This window comes from Myxocyprinus asiaticus, chromosome 28 (genome assembly GCF_019703515.2).
Source record: "Myxocyprinus asiaticus isolate MX2 ecotype Aquarium Trade chromosome 28, UBuf_Myxa_2, whole genome shotgun sequence".
Taxonomy (NCBI): Eukaryota; Metazoa; Chordata; class Actinopteri; order Cypriniformes; family Catostomidae; genus Myxocyprinus; species Myxocyprinus asiaticus.
In genome coordinates, this window is record NC_059371.1 from 41,569,435 (window position 1) to 41,587,831 (window position 18,397).

General features: G+C 40.5%; 1 protein-coding gene across 9 annotated transcripts in view; it reads left to right on the forward strand.

Moving 5' to 3' along the window:
- Nucleotides 1-18,397, forward strand: part of LOC127418564 (gastrula zinc finger protein XlCGF57.1-like) — a 105,486-nt gene that overhangs the window by 69,890 nt on the left and 17,199 nt on the right. For 3 of the 9 annotated variants that reach the window (XM_051659144.1, XM_051659146.1, XM_051659143.1), the window contains exon 3: nucleotides 2,786-5,240. In XM_051659144.1, the coding sequence (XP_051515104.1) occupies nucleotides 2,786-4,803 (2,018 nt within the window). In that variant the 3' untranslated portion in view covers nucleotides 4,804-5,240. Of the gene's footprint in view, nucleotides 1-2,785; nucleotides 5,241-16,373; nucleotides 16,455-16,930; nucleotides 17,091-18,397 lie in introns of those variants that run through there. The other 6 variants (XM_051659148.1, XM_051659149.1, XM_051659147.1 and 3 more) reach the window with 3 other exon arrangements.

Genomic DNA, 18,397 nt, shown 5'->3' on the forward strand with positions numbered 1-18,397 from the left:
TCAACTCCATAAAACAGAATTAAATCTAGCGTATGATAATGGCAGATAGACAGAGGTGAGAATATCGATAAATGCTAATTCCAATGTGTAATTTTCATGATCTATCTGAATGTTGAAGTCACCAACAATTAAAGCTCTATCCACAGTAACTACTAGATCTGGCAGAAAATCAGCAAATTCACTAGGGAAGTTTGTGTAGGGCCCTGGGGGTCGGTATAAAGTAGCAACAGTGAAAGACAACAGAGATTTTTATTTATATTGAACAATGTCACAGTAAGCACAATCACTTCAAAAGAATTAAACTTGAATCCTGACCTCTGAGTAATGCCAAAATCATCACTGTAAATTGTAGCAACCACTCCTCCTCAACCCTTCAGGCGAGGCTCATGTTTATAACAATAATACATTCATCCGATTTAAGCCAAGTTTCTGTCAAACAGAGCACATCCAGACTGTGATCTGTATTAATTCATTTACAATTAGTGCTTTGGAAGAAAGAGATCCAATGTTTAGTGGCCCAAACTTTATTAGATGTACAGTATGTCTTAATTTTTGGTCATTTTCTAGTTTGACAGAAATATTTTTTCTGAAAGAATTAACGGCTTTGTGTTTGGTTGTTAAACTTGTATCCTGACCTAGAGAGACAGTCACTATACGAGATCTAGGAGATACAGTCTTTATGTGTTGGAGTTTACGTGACCTCTCATTACAGCTAGTGGACAGTTGGTTAAGCCAGTGTGTCTGCTTCTGACCTTGGCCCCGGTGAGTCAAACACTTAAAATATTAAGACTGTGAGCCCAATTATGAGAGAACAGCAGCACCTTTCTTGGAGGGATGGAATCCATCTCTCTTTGGCAGGTCAGGTCTACCCCAAAAACTCGTCTAATTGTCTATAAATAATATGCTATTCTCCGGACACAACTCAGCTATTCGGTAACACTAATCTTCTATAAATCTTGTAACCGTGACGAGCAGGGAGGGGGCCAGAGCATATTAAAATGTCTGACATAGTTTTTGGAAGTTCACACACCTCTTTTACATTATTTATAATGATCTCTGACTGGCGAAGCCGGACATCTTTAGTGACGACTTAAATAACAATCTTAAAAAAATTAGCATTTTCAAATTTGATCTGATTTCAGGCTCCTTTGCCCCCAGAAAACATATAATAATGGTGGCTGGAGTCTCTATTTTCACGTTCCTTAAAATAGAATCACTTATAACCAGGGCACATTCAACAGGATTCTAAGTGGGTGCATCACTGAGTGGGGAGGACCTGTTGGAAACTCTTAACAGGAACGGGAGACTGGTGTCATGTTGCCCTGCGAGTATGCCGCAGAGAACCCAATTGCCCTGCTGTGGGGGCTCTACAGCCGGAACCTAAGTGTGGGTGTTGCTCGCTGTACCTGCTGCATCCAAAACAATATCTACCGGCTTCCCTTTCCACTGACCTCCACTAACTGTCACAGTCTGTCTCCCTCATTCTCTTCAAGGACTCTTATATTGAAGTTTTCCCTCAGACTCCATTTCCCAGAATTCACTGCCCTAATCACTTTTATCAGTTCTTCATCATCTGCACATGACTTCTATTCCCTCATTAGTTTCTCAGTGTATAAATACCCTCTAGTTTTGTTAAGTCTTTGTCAGTCCTTGAAGTGTTACCTTATGAAGTGTTACATTGTGCTTCATTTTTGATGTTAAGCGTTAGTGTTTGTTCCACTCCAGCGTTTGTTTCCACTCCAGCTTTGTTCTACTCCAACGATTGCTATTAAAGAATTTGAAGTATTTACTCCTGAGTCTCCTCTCTTCCACTCCAGACACCCAGCGTTACACTAACGTTCGGATGCGTGTCTCTAACTCTGTAATTTTCTCAGTTAGGCTAACTAATTCCTTACATTTATCACATGTAAATCCCTCTCCGCTGATGGATGAAGCTATAGTAAACATGTGGCATGCAGTGCAAGTAGCGATAACATGTGTTGGTGCCATGACTTACCGCAGTTGTTTGTTGTATAGGTTATGTGGTTCATGGGCAGCGGGGTTTGAGATTGATGCAATAATCTGTGAAAAAAACGCATAGGTAGAAACTGATGCCCACAGTGTAAATTGCGGTGAAAGTAGAAAAAAAAATTATGCATGTGGTAAAATAGAGATTAAGACTAAAATACTGAGAATAGAAAAATAGAAAATGCTAAGCAGGATAGCAGGCTACAAACATAAACTTGAGCTACGCACCAGTTTCAACAGGAACAGGAAACAGCGTCACAGAGTAACAGGAGAACATTTTACTTTTCACAGATAGCGGTCAAAATCTGCTGGGCTTTATTGCCTGCTGTACCTCCACCAGTGCCTTCAGTCCAGCTGTGGAGTCATCAGCCCATCCCATCATAGATGTTTCACCCCATTAATCCCGGAACATCTGGTAGTGGGGCAGCAGCCAGGGAACAATATATTGATTTCTAAAGACACTTTTTGTATTGTCTAATCTATAATTTACTCCTCTGCCACAAAATCTGAATATCTGAGTTATTATACATATTATAGGCCCTACATATTATATTTTGAATTATTTGCATTATTATTTTTCATTTATATTGAATTATCTTTATTTTGGGGGGTGGCTTTCTCAGCCAATAATGATATGCGATAATTGATTAATTCGATTAATCAATCGTCATAAATGGATAGCCCTAGATAAATATATGGACCTTGCACAGAAAAATTACAAATAAATACATTTGCCCCTCTTGAATTGATTTTTATCAATTTACTCTGTTCATTGTAGGGCTGATGGACTTGAAAGAGGAACATCAAGAGCTGAATGAAGTGGAGGAGAAACTTCAGTATCAGAAACAGCATGATTTCACAACTGGAGAAGAGTCTTTGAGTGGCTCAAAGTCAGAAGAGAATTTCTCACCTAAAAAACCTCAAAGAAGCGCAGCCAAAAATACTTTTACCTGCTCTCAGTGTGGAAAATGTATAACAAGTAAAAGGGATCTTATTATACACATGAGAGTTCACACTGGAGAGAAGCCTTACACGTGCCATTTGTGTGGAAAGAGTTTTGCATATAAAGACAGTCTTACTGTGCACTCAAGAATTCACACTGGAGAGAAGCCTTACACGTGTCATCTGTGTGGAAAGAGGTTTGCATATAAAGAAAGTCTTAAAGTGCACTCAAGGATTCACACTGGAGAGAAGCCTTACATGTGCCATCAGTGTGGAAAAGGTTTCATAGATAAATCAAAACTTAATGTGCACATAAGGATTCATACTGGAGAAAAGCCTTACACGTGCCAACAATGTGGAAAAAGTTTCATAGATAAATCAAAACTTAATGTGCACATAAAAGCTCACACTGGAGAGAAGCCTTTTACATGCATTCAGTGTTTTAAGAGTTTCGCAAGTAAAGGTAATCTTGATGTACACACAAGAGTTCACACTGGAGAGAAGCCTTACAAGTGCCATCAGTGTGGAAAAGGATTCACAGATAAAGGAAAACTTAATGTACACATAAGGATTCATACTGGAGAGACACCTTTCATGTGCCATCAGTGTGGAAAAGGTTTCACAGAAGAAGGAAAACTTAATGTACACATAAGGATTCATACTGGAGAGAAGCCTTACTCATGTCATCACTGTGGAAAGAGTTTTGCTCATAAAGAAAGTCTAAATGTACACATGAGAGTTCACACTGGAGAGAAACCTTTCACATGTCATCAGTGTGGAAAGAGTTTCACACGTAAAGATAATCTTGATGCACACACAATAATTCACACTGGAGAGAAGCCTTTCACATGCCATCAGTGTGGAAAAGGTTTCATAGATAAAAGAAACCTTAATAACCACACAAAGATTCACACTGGAGAGAGGCCTTACACTTGCCATCAGTGTGGAAAAGGTTTCATAGAAAAAAAAAACCTTTATATCCACACAAGGATTCATACTGGAGAGAAACCTTACATATGCCATCTGTGTGGAAAAGGTTTCATAGAAAAAAGAAATCTTTATATCCACACAAGGACTCATACTGGAGAGAAACCTTACATATGCCATCTGTGTGGAAAAGGTTTCACAGATAAAAGAAAACTTAACGTGCACATAAAAGTTCACACTGGAGAGAAGCCTTTCACGTGCCATCAGTGTTTTAAGAGCTTTAAAAGTAAAGGTAATCTTGATGTACACACAAGAGTTCACACTGGAGAGAAGCCTTACAAGTGCCATCAGTGTGGAAAAGGTTTCACAGATAAAGGAAAACTTAATGTACACATAAGGATTCATACTGGAGAGAAGCCTTTCTCATGTCATCACTGTGGAAAGAGTTTTGCTCATAATGAGAGTCGTATTGTGCACTTAAGAGTTCACACTGGAGAGAAACCTTTCTCATGCCATCAGTGTGAAAAAAGTTTCACACGTAAAGATAGTCTTGATGTGCACACAAAAATTCACACTGAAGTGAGGCCTTACACTTGCCAACAGTGTGGAAAAGGTTTCAAAGATAAAAGAAACCTTAATAACCACATAATGATTCATACTGGAGAAAGGCCTTACACTTGCCATCAGTGTGGAAAAGGTTTCATAAATAAAAGAAACCTTAATAACCACACAAGGATGCATAATGGAGAGAAGCCTTACGCTTGCCATGAGTGTGGAAAAGGTTTCATAGATAAAAGAAACCTTAATAACCACACAAGGATTCATACTGGAGAGAGGCCTTACACTTGCCATCAGTGTGGAAAAAGTTTCATAAATAAAAGAAACCTTAATAACCACACAAGGATTCATACTGGAGAGAGGTCTTAAGGCCCCAGCATACTTATGGAGAAGTTCTTCTTCATTCAGAAGTAAAAAGAAGTTCGGAACAGCTGAGCAAAAACATACTGTTTGTGTACATTCAGAGAACGGCCAAGCTGCTGGGGGAGGTGTTGAGAGGAACATTTACAGTGAATGAGGATGCACAAGACTACATGTAAAACACCCAGGGACGGGGTTATAATTTTCGAGGCCCCAAGCAACCGTCCAGCTGAAGTTACATAAAAGTGTTTTTAAATAATAATCTCTAACCATCTTTGTAGCCAAGTACAATCAGAATGTATAATGAAATAAAAATCTAGTTAAAGATAATGAATGCATGTTTTCCACAGTTTTTCCAGTATATGAACTCAAAGAAAAATGGTTTTTAATTTGTAATATAATAAATCTAATTTATGCATACCAATACACTAATACAAAAAGGCAATATTAACCTATATATATATTTTACAAAACATTTTTGTAAATGAATAGGGTGTGCAAAAAATACAACTTCACTTCCTTATTTTGGAACCCAGGTGATCTTGTGTGCCCGGGTAGGGGTGGCACGGACTGGGAAGAACAACTTTTTTGTAGTCTCTGTTGAGTAGAATTCACAAAAGATCAGTAAAAGAAGCTGTTTTAACGATTCAATGATGATTTAAAGTAATATATATGCATAGATAATGTGTAATTTGTCGTGTTTACATTCTGAATCCATGGAGCTAATGTGCTAACTCGCTGTACACGGCCATAATATGCTCCAATTACATTGTTATTGAAATTTTGTGACACTGATGCTACTGCAAAGATGGGTGTATAAAATAGTGTTAATTGGCAGAATACAGATAATGATGGACATATCTCACTTGGCAGATGTGTGAATGGCTTTTAGCTGCAGACTGCATGTGAGTGAAGTAGCATATAAAACAAAAAATTGAAAAAAGTGAATTGGCTCTTAAGAGTGTTTGAGTAGATTTTATTCCTTTTGCTGACTAATTAAAGAGAACAAAAAAGTTGCTTCACATGGTCTTGGAAAATGTCTCCATGCAAACAGTTGATGTTGATACATTTGCACCAGTTCGCTAATAACGGTTGTTGCTGCTGTATATTTTTGTAACTGATAAAAGTTGTAGTTGCTGTTGCATAAATTTACTTTGAACAATGACCTATAACAACACCTTTTAGCAACTAGATCTTTTATCATCTACAACATTATGCAACAGGAAATACAACTACAACTTTTATCAGCTACAACAATATGCGGCAGCAACAACCATCTGGAATGAGGGAAGGGAAGCTGCATTGCAGTGGAGATCTGACTGGGCTTCATCCTGCTAAAACGTTCGACCTGACACACAGAAGGAAAGACACTTCTATGTGTCAGCACAAATTCTTCAGCAATAACAGAAGCATTAGAGAGAGATGTTACCTTTAGTTAATTTAAGTGAACAACAGCTTGTTCCAGCATGCAATTTTTTATGTCTTCTAGCAAGATCAATTCTTGAAGCTGTTCAAAACTGTTGTTCTTGCTAGCTAGACACCACTTATCAAAGAGAGCCTTTTTCTCTCTGGCGAACAAATGTTTGCTCGGCTGTTTTTGTGTGACAACAAAATTTTTGTCGGTACGCCTCTGGCACTAACTTGTACACCCTGAGCACAGCAGATTTTACAACACTGTAATCAAGTGACTGCTCAACGGGCAAGGCAGAAGAAACCTCTTGTGCCTTACCCACCAGTTTTCACTGCAAAAGTGGATCCCACATAACCTTAGGCCACTAAAGCTTAGCAGCAACATGCTTAAATGCAATGAAATAGGAGTCTACCTCAGCTTCCCTGAATATGGGCACAAGTTTGATGTACTTACTGACATCAATATCAAGAGCAGAGCCAGCAACAGCACTAGCAGGAGTTGCAGAAGGGGTAGCTGGAGTAGAGGAAGGTGATGGCGCAGGCATGTTGACAGGCCAAACAGACCCAGCAGCAGACCTATGCTCCTTTTCCCTCGTTACATCCAACTCTATTTCCCTCACTCAAAGCATCTGATTTTCATGCTCCTGTTTCTTTATCATCAGCTCCAACTCTTTCATGGGAGTAGGCAGCGGTTTTACATCAGGCACCCCCTCTGTAAGGGCCCCACTTTCCTCACCATCTGCCGCAGACTCTGACTCAAATTCACTAGGCAAAATGTTTTGCTCAACTAACACACTGTATAGTTTAGCCATAATGACACTTTCAGCTGCGTTTTGGGATATTGAAATTCAAAGAATTCCACAATCTGAAGTAAATCATTATTCTGGCACTTATTATAATCTTCAAGATTAGGGAACAGCGAGAAAGTGACCAAGTCAAAAGCCATATCTAGTCTCCTCCCAAAAAACCAAAAAAACAACCAAGCAATGTATAAACAACTTACCAAAAGAAGTGACGCATCAACAGTAGCGTTACTTAAACGATAGTTGCATAAAGGTGAAACAAGAGCTTCCAACGTTACGCAAAGTCAAATCCCAGACAAGCCCCCAGTTGTTATGTACTCCCCCAGACTAGGGTTGAGAGAGAAGTAACAAAAGTTTTTGGAGGTCCCTTCTCCCATCCCAGCACTTTACACCAACACCAGAATATGAAAAGAGTTGTTTTATTTAAGAATAAAGTAAACAGGAAGCAAATAATCATCAGGAAGGGGCAAGCCAAAAAAACAAAAAAAAACAAAAAAACACTTGGGGGCTCATCCAGGATTTAAAACACATGAGAGAATCCATACTGGAAAGAAAAACCATACCACTGCAAGCAAGGAATTGATGTAGACAGGTGAAAAAGATTTACCCAATTAGTCACAGTGAGCAAAAATCATCTTCAGGTCCAGCGATATCAAGTAAATAGTTTAAATTCAAATAAACCCAAAAATGGGATTTCTCCTAAAAAAAACATCATCATCTAAGAGAGTAACAAAGGACATTCAGAAAGTTATTTGTGTTAATTCAGAAAACTTAATTTGGCTGCAGCCCTCAAGTAAAGCACATGCCTATGCAACCAAACTTTTTGCTATGTGACTAAACACATTAGCCACTGGCAAATAAATAGTCAGATTTCACTCGCCAGTGATTGAGTTGTATAGTGGTGAAGAAGAACTTTAGCACAGAGATATTTTTACTGCGTTTTTTTGTCTCATGAGCATGTACTCTAAGGAAATGTACCTTATTTGGCTGCAGTGTTTGCTGAGTTGTCGTGGATCGCGGTGTCGCCATTCGCTTTAGTTGAGCCATGATATGTTGGATGTCTGTTAGAAGCGGTGGCGGCTGGTGCTTTTCAAAAGAGGGGAAGCACAGATGTCTGTCAAAAAAGTGTACTCACATCTTGTTCATTTTTAATATTACCGTATATTCCGGAAATAAATGCGGACCTATTCAAAGTTGAGTTCTTTAAAGAAAAAAACACAAATAAGTTACATCTCTGTATAAGTCGCATTGACGGAGATTACATGTGACAAACACTAGGACCTGGGAGCAGCCGCCTGAGTCCAACTCTGTCAAAAGGAACCTTGATCAACGGAAGAGGGCACAGTGACGCTTTTGGAGTGGCCAGCAGATTCACCCGCTGACATTCATGGCATGTCGCACACCACCGGCTAACATCCCCGCGAATGTCCGGCCAATGGAAATGGGCAATGAGACGGCTTAGTGTTTTCCCCCTGTCCCAAGTGACCTGCCATTGGACTATAATCAGCCACCTGGAACAACATTTCCCGACGGCTCCTTGGTACTAACAACTGGGTTGTATCTTCTTTTGTCTGAGCGTCCTGCTTCACATACAACCAATCGTTTATAATTGAGAAATATGGAAATGTGAGTGCAATGTGAGGCTGAAGGCACTGACCATCAATTACTTTCACTTGGTCAAACGCGTGCTTAAGAGTCTCGTCTCGCATCTTCTCCAGAGTGAGATCCCCAGCGGGAATTCCTCCAAGGGCTGGGGAAGCCAAGGCTTCCCCCTCCCTTACGTCATCCTGACATGAAGCTGACATAGATGGCCCCGGCTCCGGCTCCGGCTCCGCCTCCCCCATCAGCGCATTGCACACCCCACACCATCCCACTGTATTACAGAACCCATCCACACACAACCCCTTTAACAATTCGGGAAAAGCCGGCCAATTAGTACCCAAAATTAGTGGATGGGTGAGGCGGGACCTAACCATGGCCTCAATGTTAAGTTTTTGACCCCGAAATAGAATAGTGATGGTCACTGCAGGATAATCATAAATATCCCTGTGCACACACCACACCTTTACCCGATTATTTGAATCCATTGCCCCATTTTGAACCAAGCTTTGATGAATAGAGGTTTGGTTAGAACCTGAATCTACCAAGGCTTGGTATGTACCCCCCCAATACTCATGGGTATTTGGTACGTCCAGGCTCGATCGGGGGCGGCCTGTGGAGTGTCGGGGACCTGGATCACTGTCCCCATCTCCATCACCGGGCACTGTTCATGGACATGTCCCGGCTCCCTGCAACTCCAACAGACCGGCCCAGACCTCACGCCCACACCAGTGGCGGCAGCTTCCCCCACCTGAGAGGAAGAATGGGTAGAGCTGGGGGAGAGAGAGACAGGAGTGTTACCACACCCCCGAGGCCGGAGCAGAGAGATTGTTCCACCGTTTCTGGGGGAACGAGATATGTCGGAAAGAAGGAGGGGAGGGATGACAGGGAGAGAGAGAGAGAGAGGCTCGCCGGCCCACGGGTACGCTGCTAAATGGTCCTCTGCCAACTGCACTGCTTCATCCAGTGACGCTGGTCGGTGGCACTGGAACCACTCCGCAGTTCCTTGTTCCACCGTTTCCAGGGAACGAGATATGTCGGAAAGAAGGAGGGGAGGGGGAGGGATGACAGGGAGAGAGAGAGGCTCACCGGCCCCCGGGTACGCCGCTAAATGGTCCACCGCCAACTGCACTGATTTATCCAGTGAAGCCGGTCAGTGGCACTGGAAACACTCCGCAGTTCCTTTCTGTAGTTTGGTGATGTATTTTTCCAGTACCACAAGATTGATGACATCGCTGGGCTCCTCGGCCAGCACCCACCACCTGCAGGTGTTGCAGAGCTGTTGAACGAAGGCAAACGGGCAGCCGACTTTGCTCAGCGTCAGGGTTCGGGACTGCGGCCGACCTGCTGCAGGATGACTTTCTTCAGCTCAGGGTACCCCAGGAGGTTGTCGACCAGGAGTTGTTGGGCAGCGAGTTGGGCCTCCCCGGTCAGCAGCGGTAGGAGGTGGACTGCCCATTGTGCTTGCGGCCATTCCAGAGCTTGGGCCATCTGCTCGAAGAGTTCCAGAAAGTCCTCCGGCTCATCTTCAGCTCATCGCTGCTGCCGGGGTCGCGGTGTGCACCCCCTCGGGGTCACGAGCTCTCCAATACCCGTCGATCCTCCTCTTGGCCTCAAAGGAGCGCCTCGAAGGGCTGTTGTTGCTCCGCCCGCAGATCCACGAGGGCCTGGTGTTGTGCCTGGTGGATGCTGCCGAGGGATCGAAACACTTCCTTCAGTGGTGAAGATGACTCCATAGCAGCATAACTTCCTCCATCTCCCTGGTTTCGTCACCAGTGTAACAAAGGTTAAGGTTGGGCAGATAAAGGAGGAAGCTGAACTAGTTTCCACAGTTCACATGAGTCCTTTTTATTCACAGATAACCGCTGTACAGCTTCACTCAAAACATCAGATGGCTTTCAGCATCACTCAAATAAACAGTCTGCTTTTCAGCTTCACACAACACAAGTCTCTCCCACAGGGAACAGACCCGAAGACTCTGGTCTGCTTGTCTCTCTACTCTCTCTGTGGACTGGCCGTCTTTTATCTCCCCGACTCTCACTGTGAACATAGAGATGGTAATTAGTCAATTCATATCAGGTGGATGTCCTAACTGCTTTCTCTCACCCCAGACAGGTGCTTGACCATGCCCTCACCTCCACACATGGATAACAAGATAAGGTATAATTCAAACATTTTAATTAAAAATTGCATTAGCAGTAGTACCTCTTCAGTCCGTTACAGTGATCTTTCCTCAGTAACAATCTTTCCAGTCACTGAATTGAATATATTTGCCAGAGAGATTTGGTCACATTCATTCACTGATTCACTCAGTGACAATTTCTGCAAATGTTCTTCACACCAGTAGGTGGTGACAAATTATTATTTACTCCACATGTCACACCGTAGGTGTTGTCAGTTTGACACTGATTGATCCTATGGATTTGTTTGACACTGTTATTTATGAAAGTATGTATTGGGGCCATTTACCATGATAACCATAGTTTCTGCCAAAATACCAATCTAATTTTTTTTATTTTTATATAATTGTTGGTTTAACTTCAGTTGTGGACATTGGTTCCACACAATGAAAATAAGTACCCTTAATATAAAATTAAAATGTAGGGTCAACTCAGATACTTTGTGTAGCGAAAGCCTAAATTAATTGATTGGATTTGGCAGCAGTTCGTCCTCTGTGAAGTCCATCGTAGTAGATTGAAGTGGTGTCTGGCTAGCACAGGCTGCAGTTAGTAGTCATCACTTAGGGACATGTAGCAGTGGGAGTGGAACATCCGGCAGGACTGGCTCTGGTAACCTCAGGATATGTATACCGAGGGTGAGAGAAGAAAACAAGTAGAATAATATTAGCATAGATGCCACTCACTTTAAAGCAGAGTTATAGAATATGATAAGTGTTTCGGTTGTGGTAGACCTGACTAATTCAGCATAACTATGAGTTGAGGAATAAATTAGGTGTATGCCTGGTTGAAGGGATGAGTCTTTAATCTAGACTTAAATTGAGAGAGTGTGTCTGTGTCCCAAACATTAGCTTAACTTATTCCATAATTTTACACTGTGTCCTAACCAGATGCGACGCCACAACACATGATAAAAGGTATCTTTTCCATGTTAATCAGAGTTTTTGTCCTAACCACCCATGACACACAACGAGCGACAGCGACAGGGCTTTCTATTTTTGGAATGGTTTCTATTTCTGCAATATCGCGGCAGGCAGCACAGTCAACAAATAAGTCTAAAATTATTACAGTATATTAAAGCCGGCATCTCACTAGCTGGTTCAGAACAACTTGATTTTGGCACACCTACCGAATGTTGTGCTTCACACACACACACACACCGGTTCAGAATGGCAGTGGGGAGACACACTGGCTCATTCTAACTTTCTCTCTGCTTCGCTGACATATGGAGATCGGTGATATTACAACAGAAGTACCGCATGAACATAAACAATCTTAACAGACTGACTAAGGATGCAATTCATAAAGTAATTTTTCCCTGTGTGTGTGTGATTGTGTATTTATTCCCTCAAGGCTTGCTGTAGAAAGATTTATGGAGTTTATTTGAGAAAATATGTTGCGTTCAATAAACGGACTGTTCCGAGGGAGTCACGTGACGCCATGCAGGGATCGGACGTGTGAACAGCGAGCTCTGTGCACTTTGCTAGTTTTAATACTTTTTAAGAAATAAACCGGTGAGATTCGATACACTCTGTTCCATTACTGTTCTAGGAGGACAATATGTCAAAGAATTCAAAATCCTCTGGCTCTGGAGACATTAAAAGACACTTATGTGCTCAAGTGGACACCCCCGAGCAGTCCGCGGGCCCAGGAGTCGATTTGGTTGGAGAGATTAGGGAAATGCGGTGAGAGTGCTGAACATGTTGGCAATGCTGATGAAGGCCATTGCTGACTTGGAGGATCTTGCTGTGATATGTTGGTCGATCACCACCATGGAGGCAAAGTTTACCTATGTGGTTACAAGAGTGGGGGATGTCGAGAAATGGATCGATTATCTGGAGTCATCGGAGAGGGAATTATCTGTTAATCCTCTAGCAACCGATGTGGATTTTGAGCATGTTTGGGAGAAGTTGGAGGATATAAAAACCATAGCCGGCAGAATAACGTCCGTATTGTGGGAGTCCCAGAGGGAGTGGAGGGACAGGATATAGTGGAATTCCTGGATGGGCTCTTTCTGAGTCTACTCGACATAGCAGGCCATAAACTGGAAATCGAGCAAACTCACAGGGTTCTGGCTTGGCGATCCGTGTTAGAGGGCAGACCCCGATCAATTCTGGCCACATTTCTGAGATCATCCGATAAAGATCTTGTGTTACGCGAGGCAAGGAGTAAAGGAAGGCTTTCTTGGAAGAACCATAGCATTTTCTTGTTCCCAGACTTTGCGAACTCAACAAAAGTGAAATATGATCGATTTAAGGACTACAAGAAACTTTTACATCAAAGGAAGGTTGCTTTTGCACTGATATTCCCAGCCAAATTGAGAATAGATGCCGTAAAACATTCACATGCCCACATCAAGTGATGTCCTTCATAAAGTCAATGGAGTAAGTCATCTTGTGGTACTCATGTTGAAGCCGAGTGGACCGCTCACTGAACATTCGCTTGACTGTTTGAAGATTCTGCGTGCTCTTTTTGTTCTGGTTCCGCCTAGCGGCTGGAGTTTATTCTGTAGAGCAACACACATTCGGGACAGTTTTATGGATGAATCTACACGCTCTTTGTGCTTAGTCCACCAATCAGCTGGAGTTTATTTTGTGGAGTATTTCTGGCTAAGTCATTGGAATGAGTAAGTCATTTGCTTGCACTCATGTTGCAGCCGAGTGGACCGGCTCACTGAACATTCGCTTGACTGTTTGGAGAACCTGCACGCTCTTTTTGTGCTGGTTCCGTCTAGCGGCTGTTGTTTATTTAGTAGAATAACACACCTTCAGGACAGTTTTATGGATGAAGCTACATGCTCTTTGTGTTTATTCTGCCTATTGGCTGGAGTTTATTTTATAGATTATCTTTTGCTGTGTAATTCTGTCTCACAATATTTGTATAGGAACACCGGACTTGAGCAATCTGATGAAAAGTTTGTCGCTGAGGCTCTCGTAGGCGTGCATGGACTGTTTGAGTTTGGAGGGATGGACACCAGTTGGCGCTGATGTGTGCGGGGTTAATGCGCACGTTTTTCTTTTTTCTGTTTTTTTTTTTTGTTCTAGGGGATGTTCGGGGTTTGATTGTTGTACTAATGTTGGAATGTGGTCTTTATAATCTTGTCTTTGACACACAATCAATTTTTTCTTATATGTCAAAATGTCAAATGTTAATATGAGTGGATTAGGACAAGAAGGAAGGTTATTTCTCTTCTTAAGCATAAGAAATATGTTTTTTTTTCAAGAAACACACCTTTCTCCTCAGGAAGCTAAAAATTTGGAAAGATATGGGGTGGGCATTTTTTATAATGCTGGCTCGAGTAAGAGCAGGGGAGTCATAATGCTGATAAGGAAACATTTACAATTAAATTGTCTCAAACAGAGTAAAGATAAATTAGGAAGAGTCATAATTGTTTTAGCTGAAATTCAAGGACAAAGTCTTATTTTGGCTAATATTTATGCACCTAATGTTGATGATCAGGGCTTTTTTATAGATCTTGAAGGGATGTTGCAAGCCGCTGGCACCCGTCATGATATAATATTGGATGGAGACTTTAATCTTTTGATGGAATCAGTCCTTGATCATAGTGAAGCAAAAGTGTGCAACACAGGATGTGTAAAAATCTTGGTCTTACAAATATTTGGAGACTTTTGAACTATCTGGTAGAGACTATCAGATGGGTTCGTCAGTCCATAAGATTTACTCTAGAATATATATATTTTTTATATCTAAGTCCCTCATTTCATCTGTTTTTGATTGCTCAATTAGAAACATTTTAGTCTCAGATCATGCCCTGGTGTGTTTAGAGGTGTTGCCACATATGGAGAAAATGAAATCATATAGTTGCCGCTTTAATGTATCCCTTTTGCAAAATCCTGAATTCCAACAAATGCTAAAGGCTGAAATCGATGTCTATATGGAGACCAACTGGTCCTCAGTATCCTCTGTGGGTGTTGCTTGGGAGGCACATAAGGCAGTTCTTAGGGGGTGGATCATACAGTATGCCTCATTCACCAAAAAATCCAAAGCACAAGAACTCATGAAATTTAAAAGGGAATATTAAAAGTGCAGAGGCAGAGCTGAAGTGCAGACTGTCATCTAATGGCCTCAGAGAATTGACCCGATTGAAATATAGACATAATACTATTTTGACACAGAAGGTGGAGTTTTGGCTATTCAGGGCAAGACAGTCATACTTTGAGTCAGGGGACAAAGCAGGGAAGGTGCTGGTTAGATATATAAAGCAGAGAGAGTCTTTTTCTACCATTCCCTCAGTGAAATCTGCTGGTGGTGAAATATTTACTTCAGCCATTGATATTAATAATGCTTTTAAAGAATTCTGTCTTGATCTCTACAGTTCCATGTCTTCGTCTACTGATGACTGAAACTTTGTGGAACCATTAGAAATTCCTAAACTGACGACTGAGCAAAAAAAATTATCTTGATTCTGCAATAACCTTGGTGGAGCTTGGCGAGGTAATTAAGGTCTTGCCTACATGCAAGGCTCCCAGGCCAGATGGCTTTGCCGCTGAATTTTTTTAGATCTTATGCTACAGAATTGGCTCCACTTTTGCTAGAAGATTATACGGAATCATTAAAGAATGGAAAGCTTCCACCAACCATGACAAAAGCCCGAATCAGTCTGATTCTTAAAAAAACAATTAAGTAAAGTTAAAACTGATTAAGTAAAGTTATGACATCTCTTATACATATAGATCAGGTGGGGATTATTTGGGGCCATAGCTTTTCTGATAACATTAGGCGTTTCATCAATATCATGAGGTCAGTGGCGAATAATCACACTCCGGTCGCTGCCATCTCACTTGACGCCGAAAAGGTATTTTATATGGTAGAATGGGATTATCTTTTTAAGATTTGTACATGTACTGGTTCAGAAATACTTTTATTGGATGGATTAAGTTACTTTATAGACACACGGTAGCCGCGGTACAAACAAATTGATTAATTTCAGATTATTTTACTCTGGATAGGGGCTCCAGGCAGGGTTGCCCTCTTTCCCCATTATTGTTCTGTCTTGCCCTGGAACCATTAGCGGCCATGATAAGAAAGGAGGAGGATTTTCCAGGGGTGGTGGCGGGAGGTGTGGCGCAATAGCTTTTGCTTCACGCAGATGATATTTTATTATTTGTCTCCGACCCTACTAGATCTGTGCCTTGCCTCCACAGAATTATTAATTCCTTTTATAAGTTCTCAGGATACAGAGTTAATTGGTCTAAATCCGAAGCTTTGGCTCTGACAGCATATTGCCTGGTAACGGCTTTTCAGCCAGGCGCCTTCCAGTGGCCCAAACAGGGCATTAAATATTTGGGTATTTTATTCCCAGAAAATTTCTGTGATTTAATTAGAGAAATTTTGACCCTTTAATATAAAGGTTTGCAAGCCATGTGGGCAGGTTGGCTTCATTAGATTTATATATGATTGGGAAGGTTAATGTTATTAAAACGTTTATGCTTTTAATTATAATTCATTCGCCTCCTTTCTCTTCTTGTTGAACGACCGAACTGAACTAAGATCTCTCTAATGTGAATTATTACTAGTCAAAATTGCAGTATAGATATCTCAAATGGTTTTGACTCCAGTCCAGTAGATGGCTGAAGATCACCGAGAGTTGTTTTTCTAACCGGCATAAAACAAGATGAAAGAAGAGCTGATAATCCGAGAGCCCAGTTCGGTACGAGTTTAATGTCTTTAATTCATTTGATGTGTTTATGTTGTATGTGCATCAAGATTGGCATTTTAATGACCGTAAAAGAAGCTTATTATCTCAACATGTCGCACTGTTTGGTGTTGGATGATTAAAAACATTCAGTTTCAGGAAAAACAGAAATCTGAGAAAATAAATTTATTTTCTGATATAAGAGCTCTTTAAATACAGCGGCTGTTTGTAAATGAATTCAATGTAGCTGATAATATTTTTGTACAGTATATAGTTATAATAGCTGATAATATTTTTGTACAGTATATAGTTATAATGGCTGATAATATTCCTGCTCTCAGGAAAATGAAACCAAACACAAAGCGCACGTTTATACCATCTCAAAAACAGTTATGTCGTTTAACAGATCTGCTCTTGTGTTTAATCATATAATAATGTTTTAGAGTTTGATGAATGTCAGTCCATTATAATGATGATGTTTTTGTGTTCAGATGTTCATCATGAGAGAGCAGGTGGATGTGATTCACACTGGAGAACAGCAGATGCTGCAGACACCAGTGAAGATTGAAGTGAAGCAGGAGGAGATAAAAGAAGAAAACACAACAGAAGAACAACAGAGTGATGAAGATGATGATGGTTTTATTCCTGCAGGTATTTTTCTTCCTTTAATGTTGTTTTACATTTTCATGAAAATAGATCAGTCATGTCAGAATCTGTTAACAGAAGGTTTTATCAACCAAAAGTCACCTAAAAAGTTTCCCACAGCTTTTATTGTTTTAGAAGTGCTCAGTATGAGCAGTATTATTGTTTTTTTTATTTTTTTATTTATTTAAAATTTCTAAGGTCATGACAATTCTTCAGGAGTAGTGACTCTGATTTAGGGATTTCTGCTTAAAGTCTTAATTGTATTATTTTTAAGATAATGTCTTTAAATGGTCATGAAACACTAAACTTTCTAAGATGTTAGCACATACATATGTGTTGCACATTATAGCAGACAAAGTTAGCATCCATTATTTGTAATTTTAAAAGGAAAGTGGTTAATTTAGGGATTTTATGTGCTATTTTTGTCTTCAGGGTTTAAAATCAACATCTAGTCAACGTCAAAGGATGTGGTGTTTTCACACACTATTAGGGATGGGCAGATCGATCCTAAAGTATCGATACTGATCGGAAAAATATCGATTCTAACATTTTGTTTTTAAACTAGGGATATTATTATTTGGTTACCATGAACACGAACAATAATCATAAGCTTCAAAGTGAAATAAAAAGGATTAGGCCATATTAGCAAATACTTGTGCAGGATGGGAACTATTTCTTCTTCTGCTCATCTTAACATACATAAATGCTGAAAGACACAAGCAGACAAGCGCTTGCACCATTACAAGACTCGTTCAAACAAGAGGGATCAGTGTCTTGTAGAGGTAATGATAGAAAATGGAAATTGTTGGAAATAGAGCTGCCAAGTCGGACATTTTGCGCTTCCCATCACATGCTGATGCTACATCAGTCACTGCAGATCATGCAATGTTTGCTTTCTTACCTAACCCTAACCCCAGAAATACTATTAATTTGAAAACGTTATGTGCTGCTTAATACAGTGCCTACTTTGTGTACAAGAAGGAAATACAATAAAAACCTATATCATTTTAATAGCAATAAAGGACTCAGTATTTTTAATCATTTTGACTTGATTTTTATGAATGAACGTTATCATCGGAGAGTTTGCCATCATCTGAGAATTTCAGGAAAAAATACTTAAGAATTTTTATTAAGTTTAATTTAGTAAAAAAAAAATCACTGTAAAAATCCCATTTTTATTCAGTGTTTTTGTCATGTTTTCCATTTTAAAAACATCTAAAAATCCTTAAAACAAGATACATTTACCTGAGGAGCAACATGTAAGATATTTAGGCATGCTTTTGGAGAACATATCTTGAATATACACTCCTGGG